This window comes from Thalassophryne amazonica, chromosome 6 (genome assembly GCF_902500255.1).
Source record: "Thalassophryne amazonica chromosome 6, fThaAma1.1, whole genome shotgun sequence".
Taxonomy (NCBI): Eukaryota; Metazoa; Chordata; class Actinopteri; order Batrachoidiformes; family Batrachoididae; genus Thalassophryne; species Thalassophryne amazonica.
Genome location: NC_047108.1, coordinates 40973881 through 40990865, shown reverse-complemented (window position 1 = coordinate 40990865; position 16985 = coordinate 40973881). Strand labels below are relative to the sequence as shown.

At 39.1% G+C, this 16985-nt stretch overlaps 1 protein-coding gene across 1 annotated transcript in view; it reads right to left on the bottom strand.

Annotated features, from left to right (window-relative positions):
- Positions 1-4814: 4814 nt before the first annotated feature.
- LOC117512090 overlaps positions 4815-16985 on the bottom strand; it is an 86899-nt gene continuing 74728 nt past the window's right edge. The window contains exons 5-9 of the mRNA XM_034172051.1: positions 15573-15647; positions 13783-15433; positions 12962-13051; positions 10058-10171; positions 4815-5075 (exon numbers count right to left, since the gene is read on the bottom strand). Coding sequence (XP_034027942.1) covers positions 4915-5075; positions 10058-10171; positions 12962-13051; positions 13783-15433; positions 15573-15647 — 2091 coding nt within the window. The 3' untranslated portion in view covers positions 4815-4914. The remainder of the gene's footprint in view (positions 5076-10057; positions 10172-12961; positions 13052-13782; positions 15434-15572; positions 15648-16985) is intronic.

Below are 16985 nucleotides of genomic sequence, written 5' to 3'. Positions count from 1 at the left end.
CTAAAAGTCTCAACATTTTTGGTCTAGTTTTAGTCAAATGAGAACCCAGGGTATTTTAGTAGAGTTTTAGTCTAAACATTTTAGTCTTTTTCTGTTTATTTCAGAGATAATTTTTGTTTATTCCTTCCAGTTGACTTGTGTTCTACAGCTGAAATATTGATTAAATGTCTGGAATAACAAACATCTTAAATGAATTGAAATGAATTGTATGAATGAATCTTAAATGCAACTTCACTAAAAGTGTCTTGTTTGTTGATTCAATACACATTTACAAATGATGCACTTGTTCTGATGTTTTATATTTATTATAAACACCAACAAAATAAAATAAAATAAAAACTGGTGTTAAATAATATGACTCTTACAGCTAGACTCATAGCCAAGCAGATTCAGAGGGATATAAATGTAAAATGTTACTTTGGTCCGATCTCCCCTACAACACTCGTGCACCGGGATAAGTTCTCCCCGGAGGACATCTCATTTTTGGGAAAAACAGCTTTGGTCGGGTGTAGTATGTTGTCTGTTTACATCGTTGGAAAGAGGTGATTGCGAAATGATCCGTCTTTCCACCTTTAATCGGCAGAGAGCCGCAGAGCAAATCCCACAACACATACATACACAGAGCGGAGGATATTATCATTATTATTTTCATGGGGGACAGTAACTTTAGTTTAGGAACCAGAGAAGCGGGAGACAATGTTCCAGTCTAAAACTATCAGTCGGCAAGAGGATACGTAACGTAGAGAACTGCTGGCACAAACACATGACAGCTGGACTGGATGTTGAGTATCTGCTTGTGTAGTATTTTTGTATTTTGTAGTATTTTTTATTTCTTGCAAAACAGTTGCATCTTGTTTTTATTCATCAACAATAATGCACATTTACAGTTTTAGTCAGTGTTTTAGAACATTGGTGTCGTCTCGTCATTGTCTCGTCTTAGTCACTGAAAAAAAGGGTTGTTGACAAACATTTCGTCTCGTTTCGTCTGACGAAATTAACACTAAATGCAACACCAAATGTAAGTCCCTTTTCTGTTTATAAATTAATAAAATATCAAATGACAAGGATCTATTTTAGTCGTTATATGAAACAATGTTTTTTCATTCTTTCAATGGAATGACTATTTAATTCGGTGAAAGCTGGAATGTACCATCATTCACCTAATGAAATGTTTGTACCATTGAACTCATAAACATTCATTATTTGTGTATATATATATACACATATATATATATATATATATATACATATATATACACACACACACATACACACACACACACACACGAAGTCTGTGAGAAAAGTATCCGACCTTTTTATTTTATGCAAAAAATATATGGATTTGATTCATATGTTTTTACGTCAGCCAAGCTTGAACCTTCGTGCTCATGCGTGAGTTTTTCCACACCTGTCAGTTGCGTCATTCGCCTGTGGGCAGGCTTTGAGTGAGCACTGCTCCACCCCTCTCGTCGTTGTTTCATTGCGAGGAAATGGCGGAATGATTTGGGCTTTTTTTCCCATCAGAATTTTATCAGAAACTGTTAGAGACAGGCAGCTGGAAACCATTCGGAAAATTTATCTGGCTTTTGGTGAAAATTTTACGGGCTTCACAGAGTATAAGGAGTGTTACTACAGCTTTAAGGACGGCCCACAATGGCGCACGGCTCGCCGCGCTCCGAGCCGCCATCGAGAGGCAGAAACCACCAGATCATTTCTAAACGGATGGCTGTGTGGAGCCGGGACCATCGTGTGCAATTTCTCTGGTTATCTGGTCACTCGACTGGTAAGCACTGAAAGCCGAGATAGGCATGTCTCAACTTGTCCTTTAACACTCCGAAACGGAGGTGTTCCTTTGTCTCGCTTCATCAACGAATCGGTCGTGACGCGCGAAGCCTCCGCGCAGCTTTCCATGACAAAATCTCTTGTTAAAAGTGAAATCTGCCGGAAAATGGCTGATGTCCAGCTCTTGTGATAACCAGAGAAATTGCACACGATGGTCCCGGCTCCACACAGCGATCCGTTTAGAAATGATGTGGTGGTTTCTGCCTCTCGATGGCGGCTCGGAGCGCGGCGAGCCGTGCGCCATTGTGGGCCGTCCTTAAAGCTGTAGTAACAGTCATTCTCTGTGAAGCCCGTAAAATTTTCACTGAAAGCCAGATAAATTTTTCAAATGGTTTCCAGCTGCCTGTCTCTAACAGTTTCTGAAAAAATTCTGATGGAAAAAAAGCCCAAATCATTCCGCCATTTCCTCGCAATGAAACAACGACGAGAGGGGTGGAGCAGTGCTCACTCAAAGCCTGCCCACAGGCGAATGACACAACCGACAGGCGTGGAAAAACTCACGCATGCGCACGAAGGTTCAAGCTTGGCTGACGTAAAAACATATGAATCAAATCCATGTATTTTTTGCATAAAATAAAAAGGTCGGATACTTTTCTCACAGACCTCGTGTATATATATATATATATATATGTGTGTGTGTGTGTGCGTGAGAGATCATTTTTATTATGTTTTACTTAATGACTATCTTTACATGACCACAATAATCCGATAACAGAATAATAAAGTAATGGCAATCTGATCTGACATATTCACATGCACTTTAGTAATGCAATAATCATTACTTTAAATCGTTTACATGATTTGGTAAATTAGTTGGATTTTTTTTATCCAGGTTCATGACATCAAACTTATTTTCAAAACTTCCCATCCAAACTTTACTGACTAGCAGAATAGCCTATTCAATAACCCACTGAGAATTAGTACAATTCAGCGGTGCTGGTGGATGTTAATTTATTTTTAAATAAATCTCTACTAGGAGCCTTTGTGACTAACAAGATGATTCTGACAACCGAAAAGATACTTTTTTGTTTTCAGATGTAAAAGAGTGAAAGAAAACAGATTAACAGTATACATGCTCCAGGGAGAAAATGGTCCAATAAAACCTACTGCAAAATGCTGTTCACATCAACACTTTGAAAATCCCACAGAAATCAGAAGATCTTTTGTGTGTGTGTGTGTGTGTGTGTGTGTGTGTGTGTGTGTGTGTGTGTGTGTGTGTGTGTGTGTGTGTGTGTGTGTGTGTGTGTGTGTGTGTGTGTGAGAAAATATGACCAAAGATGTGTGGATTCAATAATGGGAATTATTCCATTCAGAATGACAACACTTCAGCAAATGCAGTTGCTGTTCAATATGATTCTATAATGTTCAAATTTGCTTAAAGTAGTGAGAAATATGCCAATTCAAATGTACATAGTGGCATAGTAGTAATTCAAGTTAAGTGATAAATCTTACATCACACTGTCAGCATATCAATTCGGAATTCACACTCATGAACACAAACCAATTTTTTTTAATATTAAAATTGAGTGAATTAAAAAAAAAATCATGCTTCACATACAAGGTCTATTAGAAAAGTATCGGACCTTTTTATTTTTTGCAATAACCTTATGGATTTGAATCATGTGTGATTGCATCAGCCAAGCTTGAACCTTCATGCGCATGCGTGAGTTTTTTCACGCCTGTCGGTTGCATCATTCGCCTGTGAGCACGCTTTGTGTGAGGAGTGATCCAGCCCCCTCGGCGGATTTTCATTGTCAGGAAAATGGCCGAGCGACTGCCGCTTTGCTGCATCAAAATTTTTTCATAAACTGTGAGAGACAGCCAGATGGAAACCATTCAGAAATTTCAGATGGCTTTCGGTGAAGATCTTATGGGCATCACACAGATTAAGGAGCATTACAACCGGATTAAAGATGGCCCACAGCGGCTGAGGGCACGCCGTGCTTCGAGCAGCCATCGACAGGCTGAAACGACCAGATCATTTCCAAAGTGAAGGCTGTGTTGATCCGGGACGTCGTCTGACTACCAGAGAAATGGCAAGAGAGGTGGACATAGCACTTTTTCGGCACATTACACTGTTACAGGAGATTTTGTAATGAAAGACGTGCGGTGGAATTTGCGTGTCAGGACGGAGCTGCTAATGGCGCAGAACAAAAAGCACCTCCGTGTTGGAAGTCTCACGGGACATGCCCAGCTCTTCCACCATTCGGAAGATTCAGACGGCTTTGGGTGGCTTTTCAGTCTGAGTATCCGAGAAATTGTCGAAGAGCTGAGCATGTCACAACATGTCCTGTGAGACCAACACAGAAGTGCTTTTGTTCCGCGCCATTAGCGGCTCCGTGGCAAATTCCTCCGCTCCTGTTTTCATGACAAAATCTCCTTTAACAGTGGAATGTGCCGGCAAAGTGCTATGTCCACCTTTTCTGACATTTCTCTGGTAGTCAGACGATGTCCCGGATCAACACAGCATTCAGTTTGGAAATGATCTGGTCGTTTCAGCCTGTCGATCGCTGCTCGGAGCGCGGCGTGCCCTCCGCCATTGTGCGCCGTCTTTAAACCGGCTGTACCACTCCTTAATCTGTGTGATGCCCATAAAATCATCTCTGAAAGCCATCTGAATTTTCCGAATGGTGTCCACCTCGCTGTCTCTCACAGTTTCTTGAAAAATTTGATGCAGTGCTGCTCCAGTCGTTCAGACATTTTCCTCACAATGAAAATCCGATGAGGGGGGAGGACCAGTGCTCACTCAAAGCGTGCTCACAGGCGAATGACGCAACAGACAAGCGTGAAAAAACTCACGCATGCGCACGAAGATTCAAGCTTGGCTGATGCAATCACACGTGATTCAAATCCATAAGGTTATTGCAAAAAATAAAAAGGTCAGATACTTTTCTAACAGACCTCATATGCAGGAGTGAATGGAATGACTGAATTCAAATATTTGATTTCTTTATCTGGCTATGCCTGTTATCAGTTATAGACATTGTTCACAGTTTTTCTTTAAGTAGTAGTACTCTGCAAGGTCTCCTCAACACAATACAGATAGCATGCAAAACTGAACAAGCTGTGCACTTACCACCACTTTGTTCCATTCCATGAAAAGTCAAAAACGTAATTGTTTAGGGTATCAACAAAACTTGTCTCATGGGTTTCAGGGTGAGAAATGATGTTTCCTTGATATTCAACAACAAAGGTGTTTGGTTCAATGGTCTCAAGAGTGAAAACACCTCTACCTATAAAAGAAAAAATAAAGATAAAACAGTTATAACAGCAACATTTGCTATAAATACATACATATAAATTGCACACTGGAAAAATGTATTTTTGATATATTTAAGGGTATTTTTCATTGTTAAATTTTCAATAGTGTCATTGTCATAAGGTACAGTGGACACAAAATCCATAGCACACATCAGTGGGGTCCTGCAGGCTATACTACAGCACTCAGGAAAAATGTCACCTCACCGGCTGTAGTGACACCCCCTCACCCCCAAAAAACTCTGCCATCTTGAAATTGAGACTTCTGGTTCGTGAGCCTCTCGCTGCCGTGTTTGGCGTCATTAAAAACACCTGCTCAGTTGTCAGATTTTCAGAGTGTGAAATGGCCACTGGAGGCAAATTCCACACCGTATCAGAGAAATAATTTTGTTGTTGTTGTTGTTGTTAACCCACAAGGAATGAGAAGGAGTGCTGCAGTGGTGTGAATATCGATCTAAAGCCCCGGTTACACGGCACTAACGAAGGACACAGAAGCCAAAACAAAACAATAAATCTGGACTTGTGTTGACTTTCAGAGAGATCATTTAACCGTCGTCCAGCTTCGTTGTTGTGATGCCTCATGGAGCCGCTAACCGATCACACTGCACAGAGCATTGATCATTGATCCGTTGTTATGACGCCTCATGGAGCGACTGATTGATCGAAGCTGGACGCCGGTTAAACAATGTCTCCGAAAGTCAACGCCAGTCCAGAACTATTGTTTCATTTGGCTTCAATGTGCTTCGTTAGTGCCGTTGTGATCGTGGCTTCATTGCTAGGAAAGTTCAACGACCAAAATACCAACATTCTGGCCGCAATGAACATGTTTTCACTATTATTTGAATTTTTTGTGCAACTGACATTGTTATTCAAGCATTCAACAGGCTATTCCTACCACCACACAACTCCAAGCACATACAAGAAAGTTTTTTGACAGTTCTTATTACTGAAAGAAACCACGTCTCCCTAACCGGATAGAGTTGTAACGTTATCGTGCATGTGCATAAGTGCTGTCTAGCGGGATCTTGATAATCCTCCATTGTTTTCAGACGCTGTGTGTGTGAATTTCGCTACATGAGGACCACAGCTTTCAGACAATTAATGGACGGCATCAACTGACGTATTTTGACTTCTGAGAAAGCCTGTAAAAATCCATAAATCATTGGTTAATAGTCCGAAAATTACGGTATTTACATCAGCGTGTGTTTGCCATGTGTAGATTTTTATGCCCATACGATATCACAGCAATACGCGAGCAATCCGGAGGGTTTCTTCTGACTGGTTAAAATTATGTCAATGGCGGCATCTACGAAATCATCCATGATGGATTAATTCTCATTAAATGCCAACTTTCAGAGGCAGATATTTCAGTTGTAAGAGCTCCTCATTTTCACTGATATGCATCAAAAGTTAGTTTATACCACAGTCTATGTTTCCAGCTGTATTTGATCAGTGGGCTTTCTTTTCCTTTAAACTGAAAATGAAAATGTAAAGTTAATAGGACTAAGATTTTTGGAGAAATTGGCAACATTAGGAAACAACATTGAACAATGGACGTTGTGCTGCAATGCAAAATGGAAGTTTGGGCTTTGAGGATTTTAAATGTTATTGTGTTCATGTTAGTTTGACAGTGTTGTTATTTATTTATTGTGTTTTTGTAGTTCACTTGGTTTAGTCAAGTGTCATATTGCCGTTATCATAGTGCTTTTGACATCTTTCACCACAGTCTCTGTTTGTGGGTGTGTAAAAATAAAAGCACCTATTTGCAGTAGAATGCAGGTGTACAACTTTGATCACAGACAAACTGGAGAGAGCTGACATTTGCCATTTGGTATGCTTATGCATTTTGGGACAAGGATGAACTCTGCCAAAACGGAACAGTTTACTGATTCACTGATTAACATCACTTTGAGCAGATAGGATGAGTTTATCAGTGAAATAACCTGCTGGAGTCAGCGGTTGCAAAGAAAACCTGCACCCCCCTGGCCTTTTCTGGAATACTTAAGACACCACTGCTTTAGGCTTTCAAGGATTATGTCAAAACTACCTTATGGATTCTCACCAAATTTGCACCATAGCTATATATTACATAATGGAAGACTCCATTAAATTTTGGAGGTGATCCGGATTCTGGATCAGGTTTCACTGTATAAACTTTTAAGGATTATGTCAAAACAACTGCACAAATTCTCACCAAATTTGCACCACAGATAGATATTAGGGCATGGAAGAGTCCCCTGAATTTTGGAGGTGATGCAGATCCTGATTGCTCTTGTTTACTCGTCTGTAAGTCTACCTTTTAGCAGGAGTACGTCAAAACTACTGCATAGATTTTGCCGAAGGTTTCACCACACATAGATATTAGGCCATGAAAGACTAATAGGCATATGTTGCGGACATGAACGAGTGAAGCTCGTCAGTATGTCACCATGTCATTTAGGTTCTTCAGACTTTAGTCTGAGTAAATGCTTCAGGGAAACATTAGCATGGCAAAAATCTTTCAGCTTCTGGGGTGCTCTGCTCCCCCAGACCCCACCACTACCACCACCACTAACTTTTTAAGCATTTTTATTTGCCTCTCACATGCCTGGAAAAGCTCTTCGCCATCTAACCATGTCATTTAGGTCCTTCAGACTTTATTCTGAGTAAATGCTACTGGGGAGCATTAGCATGGCAAAAACCTTTCAGCTTCTGGGGGGATTCTGCCCCTCCAGACCACCCACCTTTTTTAAGAGTTTTCCTTATTTTGCCTTTCAGCTTTTTAAGAGTTTTCCTTATTTTGCCTTTGAGCTTCTGGAGAGGCTCTGCCCCCCATACTCTTCACCTTTTTAAGCATTTTTCTTTTTTGGTTTTCAGCTGACCCCCCTAATTACAGCCCTCTTAACCCCCTGCCACGTTAAGCATTTTTTTTTTTAAATGTAGATGTAAATTAGTATTCAAAGTTTTCAGCTAGTTGACAGTAGGGCTGTACAATATGGCCAAATTATCGTATCTCAATATCTTCATATAAATTGTAAATATAACTTATGTACATTCTGTCCATATTCTTGAGCCACTTAGGTGGGTAAGGAGAGTTCCCATGGGATAAAAAAAGCTTTTCAACCTACCATCCCTGGTTCGCAAGACCAGGCACCTAAGTGGCTCTTCTCTTGCTCTCTCTCTCTCTCTTTTTTTTTTTTTTTTTTTTAGATATTTAGGTGTACCTTAGTAAACACTAGTAGAGTTCCACCTTAGATTTGGAATGTATAATAGAAGATACACCTTACTGAATTTTCATATCAATATGATATATGATATGACTATGATTTGACACAGTGCAGCAACAGTGAAAATTAAACATTCTGAAATAAAAAGGTAATAATTCCACACTCATTTTGCACTCATTAAAGGGTTAGGATACTGTACCCTCCAAACGTATTGGAACACTTGGAATTTCACACATTTTAATTTGTTTATACCATTTTAAATACAAAAAAAAAAAAAAAATCAAGAATTAAAATTTCTAAAATTATCTTCCTCAAACTCAAACTGAAAGCCTATCTCTATCACTTGATAAAACCTGTAAATAATAATCAGTTGTATTGCCAGTCTTCTTTAGACAAGTCAGGGGACAGAAACATGCACATTTCCAAGTCACTGAATATGTCTTGGGCTTTATTTTCATCAATTATGAAGAAATACAAAAGTTTCTTTCACCAAAACATCAAATCTAGGCTTTCATCTCAAATGTACTTTGTCAAATTGGAGCTGAACTTTCAGGTCTTTATTTTTAAGAAAATCCTCCTCTACACCACTTCATCAGGAAGCTGTATTATATATTTTTAATTCATTTATATCAAGTTGCAGAGATTTGCTTTCAGTTTGAGTTAAGGAAGATAATTTTAGAAAAAAAATGTATTTGAAATGGAATAAACAAATTAAAATGTGTGAAATACCAAGTGTTCCAATATTTTTGAGGGCAATTGAGAAACACTGAGGAGCAGCATCTTACATCTCATATATAGTGCAGTACATAAGAGAATATTTAGAGTGGAATCCTGCAAATGGTGATACAAGCATCAAATTCGACACAAATAATCCACAGGCATGAAAAAAAAAAAAAAAAAAAAAAAGAAAAAAAACTGGCCACTTGAATTTTCAATAGGCAGCCAGGTAGGGGTCAACTGAAGAATTATACAGGGGTCAAAATTAAAAGATGCCCAATCTGGCCCAATCTGAACCAGCAGTAAGGATGTAAAACAGGGGTGGGCAACTTATGCATTCCTGAAATTGCAAGCAAAATTTGTCTGAAGTAGCCACGGTGAATAAGTAAAGGATTATTGTTATGCCACTTTAACTTCAATATCTTGCTTATTTTAATTTATTAGTTTAAATCAAGATCTCTTTTGCAAGGGAGACCTGGGCAATTATAAAGTTGAAATAATCATGTTTGAGCGTTTCAGCCAACCCTCATAGGTATGGTGCTATCAACAATGTCCCCCATTGATACTTTATTTAGCTGAGCAGGGAATAATGCTGTGGCTTCAAACACGCCTAAACAGCACACAAATAGCTCCTCATGACAGTTAAGGTACAGAAAGTCAGCAACCAAAGAATGAGCTAGGAGGTCACTCATCAGTGGACAACACAAAATCTTACCTCGTACTGAAAACAATGAAATATTTTGATTTCTGGACATACGTATATTGCAAACTTACGTGTGTTTTTCTTCAGATTTAAATCAATAACTCAACCAACAAAACACAGCAATGAGGTAAAACCATAACCTCCTTGATGGAAGAGATGAAAATGGATTCAGCTGTCTGAGGCTCATACCAGTCTATTATAAAAATGTTCTGAAATGGTCAAAAACATTCCTGTGATTGTGAGTGACATACTGTGTGCTCAATGTTCCTACTCTAGCCTAAAAACAGAGGCACTTACAGAGTCAATGTGTTCTGCAAACTGCACCACATACCTTTGCTGAAGTCTATAAACCTTTCCTCTAGAAACAGTTTGTCTCTACAAGCAGCTATGTGCTCCAGGGCATCATCTTCAGGCGTCAGCTGTCTTTCTTGACGTTTTGCTACATCTAAAAAGTTGTCCAAATATAGAAAAAAATTAGCTTCCACACATTTTTACAAATATGGGTCCAAATAGAGACCTGTGAAAAAGCTCACAAAAAGATACCCTTCAATTCTACCACGGCAGTGGTTTGCATGTGTTCATTGTTGGTACTAAAATTGTGATTAAATACCAGAGGTGGGACAAAGTCACAGTCAAGTCGCTCTCAAGTCATCAATCTGCAAGTATCAAGTCAAGTCAAGTCAAGTCAGCTTGCAAACAACTGAATTATGACTTGAGACTTGACTTGTGACTTGACTTGAGACTTGAAGATTCATGACTTGAGAGTGACCTGCTGGTGACTTTGTCCCACCTCTGTTAAATACCCAAATTATTTTAGGGTGAGTTGTCTGAATTAAAGTAGTTCACCTGTGTATTGAAGAGTTCAACATGTCTGTTTATACATGTAATTAATGAAAATGATGTCTAAAAACCCAACAAAAGTCCAATCGTCTCCTACCAAAGTTACAAAGACTGTAATCATGTCCTTCATGCACATCTTAGTGTGCTTCTCAAGTGAAATTTAACCATAAACTGGTTTGGCAGGCGTTGCACTTAGGAAGTTGATAATAAATACAAAATCCAATTATCTCCACTGAAGTCATCAAACCAGAGTTATTTTCCTTTATCCAGATCTTCATATATTGTGTGACCATTGTGTGCCATTGAAAGTCACCATCTAGTTTAAGAGGTGCTGCACTTACAAGACTCATGGACAGAGACAAGGTGATTCAGTACAACACCTTAAATCTTTGTTTGTGGTGGGGTGAGAGGGAAGCCATATTTAACCTGTGTTGAACAATTAAATAAGATGTTGGAATGACAAATTGAATTAAAGTGAAATTCAACTTTACAGAATCTTTCACTGAACCAATTCTAATTAGGTTACATTTAATGTGGGAGACTTTGAATCGTGTCAGTGAAAATGCCCATTTGTTATAATCATTCATCATGACATTATCAATCAAAATTGTGATCAATCTCACCAAATACAAAGTATTTGAAAATGTCGATAAAAATGTCAAGATACCTGTGTAATTTATAAGTCTGAGTTTGTGAACTTTGTCAGCTACATGTGAATTAGGGATGTTCTGATCTGATCACGTGATTGGAAATTGGGTCCAATCATGTGGTTTCAGACTTGATCGAAATCGGACGTTGCATCCCGATCAGGAATCCGATATAGATTTTATCCTCATTATTTTGATCAGCGCTATTTCATGCTCATTATTGCAGATTAATGGGCCTTTTATGCGTCGGATGCGTCAGAGGCGTGAGATGCGTTGCTTTTTAGAGGCGACAAGCGACACTTCTGACGGGAGCGCACATTGCCGCTTGTCGGCAGGCTGACGCGGTCAAAGTTCAACCCAATCTTTTTTTTTTTTTTTTTTTTTTTTTTTTTAAATTGAACCAAAAAAAAACAAGTTCAACAAGGACAAATGTTTTTTGTTGTTGTTTGTTACCTCAAAATTTCTGATTACTGTTTTAAAAAGTTTAAAACACTTGTAATTAAAATAGCTAAGTAAATAAATAGTTCTTTAGAAACCTTTAATCTATAAATTAAAACCACCTGTTATTTCAGATTACATAATTTCTTGTTTAACATACGGAACCTTGGACATTTATTTTTAGACAAATAAAATAACATTTGTACATTTTTTAAGTCTGGTAGATTATTACTTGATTGTTCAAGCTACTTCAAGGAGAAGTGCACTGTTTAAGTGATAAATAATAAAATGTGATTAAAATGAAATTATTATATATTTAGCATTTGTTCATTGTTCATTCAGTTTTTTAAAGTATCGGATCGGGACTCGGTATCGGCAGATACTCAAAATCAGATGACTCGGAATCAGATCGGGGCCAAAAAACCCTGATCGGGACATCCCTAATGTGAATGTTACTATGTGCGTTTCTTTCTCACCAGTTATTTTTTTCTTTGTGCCCGTTTTCATTGCACATGCTAATGTCGCAAGGACTATAAAAACACAGATTAATCGTGCAGCACTAACTGTGACAGATACAGGTGAAGAGACGTGAACCTCCTATTTTGGGGAATTTGGTCTTCTTTGAACATGCAAAACAAAATGAAAGGACATAGCATCAAAAACCATTTTTGCTTATCACAGGAGGTCACTACTGCTCACTGTCCCCCGCCATGAAATAAGGGGGATCATTGAAATGGACTCCTTCTGCCTGTCAATCACGTTTTGAGGGTTCTAGAGTTCCCTCTTACCTCTTGCATATATAATACACACCCATACTATATTGTACACAAACACAAATGTGACACCCAGGCACTGGACTTTGGACCAGATTTTCAAGGTCATTCAAGATAATGGCAGACAATGACACCCACTGCGTGACTCCAGATTGTCACTATCTCTCAAAATATCACCTCTACAGCTTACATTTGTATTGAACCCCTATAGGAAATCATGCATTCTGAATCCCTTGACCTGACTGCAATTGACCTTTGACCTCAAGGTCAAGATCAAACATGACAATCAGTGAAAAGAAGGCACCCTCTGCCCCAGAAATGGTTACTTTCACTTTTATGCACACGTCCACATGCACTTCAATTTCAGCAGTGGTTTGTACTCTTCACTGAAATTGCCTATATCAAGTTTTCAATACCCACAATTATCTGTTAACACCTGCATGTACACATCACACATACATATCAGTAAAATTAGCAGGGGACCTCAGCCAAGTATTTGTTTGTTACAGATTGGGGAACAGAAACTGCTCCACTGACCTGAACAACCAGGTTCTTCCTTTGTCTCTTCTTCCTCTTCAGTATCATTGTTTTCAAAGTTACTCTGCTCTGTGTCTGGCTCCAGCTCCTCTGGAATAAATAGCACAAAATGCACACATTTACTATGTAGTAAAGACCTGGGCCTGGTTTCATTAAGCAGTCTAATCTTGTTTAGTCAACTAGACTCGCTTAATCGACTAATCTTTTGACATTAGTCCTTGCACAAAGAGTTTAGTCGGCTAAAGCTTTGCATTGCCCGACTGTTACAGAGGAGGCTACTTTTATTTTACCTTCAAAAATGGCAGCTGTTACAATGCGTTTGTGACAGTTCACACATTAGCCCCCTGCGTCGCTGTTACACTGAGCAGCATTGTGTGCACAAAAAGCTTGACGGAAGTGTAGAAGAACTGCTAGATTAGGAGCTAAGCACGCCATTCTGCAGTTTGTATATGTCCGTAAATATTAATAAAGCCAGTTAACGAAACAAAGGTAGGACAGTTCATGGCAACAACCAACCCAGAAGTTTAAAAAAACAAAAAACAAAAAAAAAACTCGCACATTGGAGACGTTTCCTGGCAATGGCACTCGCAAGGCCATTATGTCTGTGAAAATCATCGACTAGCGTAAAATGGATTATCTACATGTTTAGCTGTCGATGTGAAACTGTGATTAGACGAATTCTGTTGGGCGACTGACCATATTCAATGAAGTTTAATAGACTAAAAGATTAGACTGAGTTATGAAACCGGGTCCTGCCTTGTCTGAACTAAAACATACAGAGATATTTGCAGGTTACATGCAGTATTAAAATAGGCACATACCCACAAACTCAACTCCACTGAGGGACTGTCCTTGGGTTCTTTCAAGAGATCCTTTCTCCTTTGTCAGCAGCAATTTTGAAATTTTGGCGATGTCTGCAGCTGCCTCTGGCAAGCGATAATACTCCTTTTTCGATTGAATACTATGACCTAGCAAGTTGGCTAGCTGATCAAGCTCATCATTTTCAAGGTTAAGAATCTGGAATATTCTTGTAATGTGCTTGTAGAACTCCTTAGCCCTGAGATACTCGGGCTTTGCTGCACCACACTGAGTGGCAAAAATCCTGATGCAGGTGTTTCCTTGATAGAAGCTGGCAGCACTGAAGTCTGGCTTTGCAAATAAGAAAGCATTTTCTCTATGCACACCACATGCATCCCTCTTATTTACCAGCAATGTTATTGCATCAACAAGTTCAGTAGTCAACAAAACGGTATCCTTTTGGTTGGTCTTGCCAATGCTTACTCTGATGAAGTGCTTAGACAACACTTGTGTGGTCTCTTTTTCCTCAAATGACTTCAATGTCATTTCTGAAACTTCTGATGCACATTTGTTTAGGACAGACACCTGGGCAACAGTCACGCTGGCAAGTGCATTATAAAAACAAGGGGCTTCATGCGTCTTCAGACTTTCAACAGCAGAAGTTAATGTTGTCTCGAGACACTTGTAGAAAAGCTGCACATCATGAATGAATGGTACGGTAGATGGGTTGTTTAATTTCGGCCCATTCAATTTAGAAGTGGTTGCTTGAGACACAAGTTGTTGCCAATGTGTACACAATTTAATAAATTTTTCCGTATCGCTTCTCAGCTGCTCATCGTTGCCAGTTTTACTGAGGACAAATTCGCCTAATTTCCTCACGAGATTTCCTAATTTCTGTGCAACAGCTGGATTATTATAGGTCTGTGTGACTTTACTGAACCCAGAGAAGTCTTTCACAGCTTCAACGACCTTGCAAAAATTCTTGGCCTTGACAGCATCTTCAAAGCAAAATACAGACTTTTTTCTCAGTATTAACAAGAGTTTTCCCAGTTCCCTCAGAGTATTTGTGGTGAAGTCATGGTGTGCGTGGTCTGCAGTATTTTCATAGTTGTCACACAAAGACTGTGCCAGCTGCAGTAGAAGGGGGTCATTCTGAACTGCAAATGTAATCTCATCTTGCTTCATTCTGATAAGCATTCCCCGTACACCAGGTGTCATTTTTTGAGCATCTTCTGTCTTCTGACTGTGCACAACGACTTCAGCATTCATGACAACACTTGATTCAAGCTGTCTTGTCAAAGACACTTCTCCACCGTCACTCTCTGATCTTTGATGTTTCGCATTTCCTCTATCCTGTAACTTCTGAAATAACTTCTTTCGTTCCTTTGAGTATGAGGGTAAGCAATACAATTCGGCAATTTCAGCCTCCTCTTTCCGATGCATCAAAAAGTGATGACCAAGTTTCGATACAACCTTCCCACAAACATAACAGCTATGTTTTTTTGTGCAAGGAGAGCGTCTTGGCTTTGGTGAAGCCTCATTAGGGGTGTAGTCTCCATCAGATTCTCCTCCTTCAGAGCTGGAAGAGGTCTTATCCTCCTCCTGGCTATGGAAAGCATCTTCAGGCTGTGACACTTCAGAGTAGGACTCTTGAGAAGTGGAACCTTTCAAGCACTTAATATGGAAATACAAATGACAAATATTATACATTACATGAGACTGGGGAAACAAATGCATCTGCTGTTACTGTTGCAAAAATGTATTTACTATTACCCAGAGTGACAAGTGACAGTTCCTTTAAGTTTTTACATACCTTTTCCTGACTGCACTTTGATGGTGAAGAAGAATTTACATCTGTCTGTGAAGTCACTAGTTCATCAGAGGAATTCTGTAAAAGGTGATGGAAAAAAAGTCATGTGAACCATGGAAAAACAAAATAGTTTTTTTCCTATGAAATTAACTGCAGTTTGGCATGACAGATATTAGCTCTGGGGCTCAAAAATGGTTTGAAATTTGCACCAATTTGCCAGAGTACCTAGTTGGAGGCAATTTTAATTAGCCACGTGGGAAGCTGATTGGTACACATTGAATTAAAAAGAACACGAACACACACACACACACACACACACACACACACACACACACACACACACACACACACACACACACACACACACCAAAATGCAAACATGCATGTGTCAATTCAAGACAACATTCAAGACAGCTTAAGAACTTTAATACAACACCTGGCAATAATTATGGAATCACCGGCCTCGGAGGATGTTCATTCAGTTGTTTAAATTTGTAGAAAAAAAGCAGATCACAGACATGACACAAAACTAAAGTCATTTCAAATGGCAACTTTCTGGCTTTAAGAAACACTGTAAGAAATCAGGAAAAATAATTGTGGCAGTCAGTAACGGTTACTTTTTTAGACCAAGCAGAGGGAAAAAAATATGGAATCACTCAAGTCTGAGGAATAAATTATGGAATCACCCTGTAAATTTTCATCCCCAAAACTAACACCTGCACCAAATCAGATCTGCTCGTTAGTATGCATCTAAGAAGGAGTGATCACACCTTGGAGAGCTGTTGCACCAAGTGGACTGACATGAATCATGGCTCCCAACACGAGAGATGTCAATTGAAACAAAGGAGAGGATTATCAAACTCTTAAAAGAGGGTAAATCATCACGTAATGTTGCAAAAGATGTTGGTCGTTCACAATCAGCTGTGTCTAAACTCTGGACCAAATACAAACAACATGGGAAGGTTGTTAAAGGCAAACATACTGGTAGACCAAGGAAGACATCAAAGCGTTAAGACAGAAAACTTAAAGCAATAAGTCTCAAAAATTGAAAATGCACAACAAAACTAATGAGGAATGAATGGGAGGAAACTGGAGTCAACGTCTGTGACCAAACTGTAAGAAACCGCCTAAAGGAAATGGGATTTAGATACAGAAAAGCTAAACGAAAGCCATCATTAACACCTAAACAGAAAAAGACAAGGTTACAATGGGCTAAGGGAAAGCAATCGTGGACTGTGGATGACTGGATGAAAGTCATATTCAGTGATGAATCTCGAATCTGCATTGGGCAAGGTGATGATGCTGAAAGTTTTGTTTAGTGCCGTTCCAATGAGATTTATAAAGATGACTGCCTGAAGAGAACATGTAAATTTCCAGTCATTGATGATATGGGGCTGCATGTCAGGTAAAGGCACT